The sequence below is a fragment of the Triticum urartu genome, chromosome 5, assembly GCF_003073215.2.
Source record: "Triticum urartu cultivar G1812 chromosome 5, Tu2.1, whole genome shotgun sequence".
Classification (NCBI taxonomy): domain Eukaryota; kingdom Viridiplantae; phylum Streptophyta; class Magnoliopsida; order Poales; family Poaceae; genus Triticum; species Triticum urartu.
This window is the reverse complement of record NC_053026.1, coordinates 489,056,716-489,062,918: the sequence shown is the minus strand read 5'-3', so window position 1 is coordinate 489,062,918 and position 6,203 is coordinate 489,056,716. Positions and strand designations below refer to the sequence as shown.

Below are 6,203 nucleotides of genomic sequence, written 5' to 3'. Positions count from 1 at the left end.
ATCAAGAGACTCTAAAAGTCCATCTGCATGGAGCTTCTTCATGCGTTTGACACCTATGTGACCAAGGCAGCAGTGCCACAAGTATGTGGGACTATCACTATCAACCTTACATCTTTTGGTACTCACATTATGAACATGTGTAGTATCACGTTCGAGATTCATAAAGAATAAACCATTCACCATAGGAGCATGACCATAAAACATATCTCTCATATAAATAGAACAACCATTATTCTCGGATTTAAATGAGTAGCCATCTCGAATTAAACGAGATCCCGATACAATGTTCATGCTCAAAGCTGGCACTAAATAACAATTATTAAGGTTTAAAACTAATCCCGAAGGGAGATGCAGAGGCAGCGTGCCGACGGCGATCACATTGACCTTGGAACCATTCCCGACGCGCATCGTCACCTCGTCCTTTGCCAGTTTCCGTTTATTCCGCAGCCCCTGCTTTGAGTTACAAATGTGAGCAACTGCACCGGTATCAAATACCCAGGAGCTACTACGGGCACTAGTAAGGTACACATCAATTATATGTATATCACATATACCTTTTGTTTTGCCGGCCTTCTTATCCGCTAAGTACTTAGGGCAGTTCCGCTTCCAGTGACCGCCTCCCTTGCAATAAAAGCACTCAGTCTCGGGCTTGGGTCCATTCTTTGGCTTCTTCCCGGCAGCTTGCTTGCCGGGCGCGGCAACCTCCTTGCCGTCCTTCTTGAAGTTCTTTTTACCCTTGCGTTTCTTGAACTTAGTGGTTTTATTGACCATCAACACTTGATGCTCCTTCTTGACTTCTACCTCCGCTGATTTCAGCATTGAGAACAACTCAGGAATGGTCTTTTGCATCCCCTGCATGTTGAAGTTCATCACAAAGCTCTTGTAGCTTGGTGGAAGCGACTGGAGGATTCTGTCAATGACCGCATCATCCGGGAGATTAACTCCCAGCTGAGACAAGCGGTTATGCAACCCAGACATCGTGAGTATGTGCTCACTGACAGAACTATTTTCCTCCATCTTACAGCTGAAGAACTTATCGGAGACTTCATATCTCTCGATCCGGGCATGAGCTTGAAAAACCATTTTCAGCTCTTCGAACATCTCGTATGCTCCATGTCTCTCAAAACGTTTTTGGAGCCCCGGCTCTAAGCTGTAAAGCATGCCGCACTGAACGAGGGAGTAGTCGTCAACACGTGTCTGCCAAGCGTTCATAACGTCTTGGTTCTGTGGGACGGGAGGATCACCTAGCGGTGCTTGTAGGACATAATCTTTCTTGGCAACTATGAGGATGATCCTCAGGTTCCGGACCCAGTCCGTATAGTTGCTGCCATCGTCTTTCAGCTTGGTTTTCTCTAGGAACGTGTTGAAGTTGAGGACTACGTTGGCCATTTGATCTACAAGACATATTGCAAAGATTTTAGACTAAGTTCATGATAATTAAGTTCATCTAATCAAATTATTAATGAACTCCCACTTAGATTAGACATCCCTCTAGTCATCTAAGTATTACATGATCCGAGTTAACTAGACCGTGTCCGATCATCACGTGAGACGGACTAGTCAACGTCGGTGAACATCTTCATGTTGATCGTATCTTCTATACGACTCATGCTCGACCTTTCGGTCTTCTGTGTTCCGAGGCCATGTCTGTACATGCTAGGCTCGTCAAGTCAACCTAAGTGTTTGCATGTGTAAATCTGTCTTACACCCGTTGTATGTGAACGTCTGAATAAAACACCCGATCATCACGTGGTGTTTTGAAACAGCGAACTGTCGCAACGGTGCACAGTTAGGGGGAACACTTCTTGAAATTATTTATGAGGGATCATCTTATTTACTATCGTCGTTCTAAGTAAACAAGATACAAAACATGATAAACATCACATGCAATCAAATAATGAACGTGACATGATATGGCCAATATCACATAGCTCCTTTGATCTCCATCTGGGGCTCCATGATCATCTTGTCACCGGCTTGACACCATGATCTCCATCATCATGATCTCCATCATCGTGTCTCCATGAAGTTGCTCGCCAACTATTACTTCTACTACTATGGCTAACGCGTTTAGCAATAAAGTAAAGTAATTTACATGGCGATCCTTGATGACACGCAGGTCATATAAAAGAATAAATACAACTCCTATGGCTCCTGCCGGTTGTCATACTCATCGACATGCAAGTCGTGATTCCTATTACAATAGCATGAACATCTCATACATCACATATAGATCATTCATCATTCATCACAACTTTGGCCATATCATATCACAAACCACTTGCTGCAAAAACAAGTTAGACGTCCTCTAATTGTTGTTGCAAGTTTTACGTGGCTGAATTAGGGTTCTAGCAAGAACGTCTTCTTACCTACGTTAAAGCCACAACGTGATTTGTCAACTTCTATTTACCCTTCATAAGGACCCTGTTCATCGAATCCGCTCCAACTAAAGTGGGAGAGACAGACACCCGCCAGCCACCTTATGCAACTAGTGCATGTTAGTTGGTGGAACTGGTCTCACGTAAGCGTACGTGTAAGGTTGGTCCGGGCCGCTTCATCCCACAATACCGCTGAAGCAAGAAAAGACTAGTAACGACAAGAAAGTTGACAAATCTACGCCCACAACAAATTGTGTTCTACTCGCGCAAGAAGAACTACGCATAGACCTAGCTCTGATACCACTATTGGGGAACGTTGCAGAAAACAAAAAATTTCCTACTCGTTTCACCAAGATCATCTAGGAGTTCATCTAGCAACGAGTCATTGGATGCATCTACATACCTTTGTAGATCGCGCACGGAAGCGTTCAAAAGAACGGTGATGATGTAGTCGTACTCGACGTGATCCAAATCACCGATGACCAGCACCGAACGGACGGCACCTCCGTGTTCAACACACGTACGGGACGGGAGACGTCTCCTCCTTCTTGATCCAGCAAGGGAGAAGGAGTGGTTGATGAAGATCCAGCAGCACGACGGCGTGGTGGTGGATGCAGGGCGTCACAGAAGCAGGGCTTCGCCGTGACTACGAGAGAGAGACGTAACGGGGGGAGATGGAGGCGCTAGGGGCTGGTGTAAAATCCCTCCTCTTCCCCCCACTATATATAGGGGTGCCAGGGGGGTTGGTGCGCAGCCTAGGAGATCTGATCTCCTAGGTGCGGCGGCCAGGGGAGGGTTTCCCTCCCCCCCAAGGCACCTCGGGGTGCCTTCCACCACTTGGACTCCTCCTTGGTGGAAACCCTAGGCGCATGGGCCTAGTAGGGCTGGTGCCCTTGGCCCATGAAGGCCAAGGCGCACCCCCTACAGCCCATGTGGCCCCCCCGGGACAGGTGGCCCCACCCGGTGGGCCCACGGGACCCCTCCGGTGGTCCCGGTACAATACCGATAACCCCGAAACTTGTCCCGATGCCCGAAACAGCACTTCCTATATATAATTCTTTACCTCCGGACCATTCCGGAACTCCTCGTGACGTCCGGGATCTCATCCGAGACTCCGAACAACATTCGGGTTACTGCATATACTTATCTTCACAACCCTAGCGTCACCGAACCTTAAGTGTGTAGACCCTACGGGTTCGGGAGACAAGCAGACATGACCGAGACGACTCTCCAGTCAATAACCAACAGCGGGATCTGGATACCCATGTTGGCTCCCACATGCTCCACGATGATCTCATCGGATGAACCACGATGTCGAGGATTCAATCAACCCCGTATGCAATTCCCTTTGTCAATCGATATGTTACTTGCCCGAGATTCGATCATCGGTATCCCAATACCTCGTTCAATCTCGTTACCGGCAAGTCACTTTACACGTACCGCAATGCATGATCCCGTGACCAGACACTTGGTCACTTTGAGCTCATTATGATGATGCATTACTGAGTGGGCCCAGTGATACCTCTCCGTCATACGGACATGTTGGTGTCCAGTGAGTCAACTAGAGGCTTACTAGGGACATGTTGGTGTCTGTTATTCACACATATATTACGATTTCCGGATAACACAATTATAGCATGAATAAAGACAATTATCATGAACAAGGAAATATAATAATAATGCTTTTATTATTGCCTCTAGGGCATATTTCCAACATATATATGTTAATTGTAGTTTATTTATCACTAACATACTTGTGTGTGCTCTCACTTAATTTGGTTTTCGATATTTACAAATTAAGTTATATACGCGAAAACACTCTTACAAAGGGACTGGCTAGGGGTCAGTCGCTTAAAAACAGTTTTGTGCCCAATCAATTTTTGTTGTTCTATCTAAACAGTTCCAACAAGATCCAATGGATCTTGCATTGTCTTCTAGCTCGGACTAGTATGCATTCTTCCTCTTTTCCTCCGACAGCTACTGATCCAGCCCAGGCCAAACCACTCGCCTCGACCGTTTGCGGTCGGCTACACTCACGCCGACCTCACCGCCCTATCCTCCTATCAGCCTGTCTCACCGCAGTGCCTGCCGTCGCCCCCGGCTCTAAACCAGAGAACCTGCACCCCCTGTCACCTTCACCCCGAACCGTCAAGTGCCGAACTCACCTCCGCCTACTACGGCTCATTCCTGGCCAAGGCCTTGCCGGCGTCGTGTGCTTCCTTCTCACCCACTCAGACTGACCCAAATTCAAAATCCACGCAACTTACTTCAAGCAAAACTTTTTCTTTTATAAATGACTATGTCTGCTAGTTAGCTAGCGACAGACTTCCAATCCGAAACTAACGGACATGTTTTTCGCGGGAGGGATGCAAATCGGAAAGGGCATCTACCTTTAAGGCGACACATCATTTAAGCGAGGTCTTAACCGCAAATGTGTCACCACTTCACCAGTACAAAAGACGCCCACACCCCTTGGCTAATTTCCCACTTCGAGCTCTTCACTTAGCGGAGCGACACTCACGTACGCGCTGGCCATGGACGAACTTCTCTCCCCGTACGCCCCATTCTTCCCGTCATCGCCGCCTTCCCAGGTCTCCGCCGCCGAGGGGCACCACCACCAGGTCTTCGAGCTCGCCTCCTGCGAGGTCCCCGAGCAATGGCTGGTCGGCGACACCGTCGTGCCGGCCAAGAGCGAGGACGGAGATTGCGTGTGGCCTGCGGGGAGCTCCTCGCTGTCGCCGGACTCCGAGCTTCCGGGGGAGAGCCTCGAGGCATCGACGACGAAGCGGCGTGGGCGGAAGCCCGGGCCGCGGCCTGAGGGGCCCACCGTCAGCCACGTGGAGGCCGAGAGGCAGCGCCGTGACAAGCTGAATCGTCGGTTCTGCGACCTCCGCGCCGCCGTGCCCAGGGTGTCCCGCATGGACAAGGCTTCCCTCCTCGCCGACGCCGTAGCCTACATCACTGACCTGCGGTCCTGCGTCGCGCGGCTCGAGGAAGAGGGCCGGCAGGCGGCGGCCGCGAGGTGGGAGACGGCGAACGCGTCCGCTTCTTCGTCCCGAAACGGCCACTCCAGGGCCTCCCTGCATCACCTGGCCAGCGACGACGTGGTGGAGGTGCGGATGGTGGGGAAGGACGCGGCGGCTGTGCGCGTGATGAGCTCGGGACGAGCCCCGCACGCGCCGGCGCGGCTGATGAGCGCGCTCCGGTCCCTAGAGCTGCAGGTGCAGCACGCGTGCGTGAACCGCGTGGAGGGCGTGACCGTGCAGGACGTCGTTGTCGACGTGCCTGCTGCTCTACAGGACGACGACGGCGACGGCGTCCTCCGGTCCGCGCTGCTCCAGAGGCTATGTAGAGCCTAGAGCAGCGCTGCCCTACGTTTTCGCACGTACGCACCCACCGTTGACCGTTCCGGAGTACTACAACAGTTTATCTGCTGCCCTGCTAGCTATTCTCCATGGAATAAATGAAACGACGAATGTACTGTATTTCTGAACGACCCTCTAGTTGAGTTGTTCGATGATTCCTCAATCTCAAGACTTGTCGGCTCAGTATCTTAGATATGTCCATCACTACCGGAATAATTGGCTACCCTGACGGCCTATTCTATGCCGACGGCCTTTTGTCAGGGCCGTCGGCATAGACGGAGCTACGCCGACGGCCTAGGGAAAGCTGTAGGCATAGAAAGGCCGTCGGCATAACTCAGACTATGCCGACGGCAGCCGTAGGCATAGAAAGGCCGTCGGCATATCTCCAACTGTGCCGACGGCAGCCGTCGGTAAAGTGTGACCGTCGGCATATATGTGGCCCTGGTGGCCCGGCCTCAGA

The 6,203-nt window shown here is 50.7% G+C and overlaps 1 protein-coding gene across 1 annotated transcript; it reads left to right on the top strand.

The window, feature by feature from the left end:
* Positions 1-4,890: 4,890 nt before the first annotated feature.
* Positions 4,891-5,888, top strand: LOC125556413 (transcription factor MYC2-like). Its single transcript, XM_048719154.1, has one exon. It carries the CDS (start codon positions 4,913-4,915, stop codon positions 5,735-5,737), a length of 825 nt encoding a protein of 274 aa, XP_048575111.1. The 5' UTR covers positions 4,891-4,912; the 3' UTR covers positions 5,738-5,888.
* The last annotated feature ends 315 nt before the right edge of the window (positions 5,889-6,203 follow it).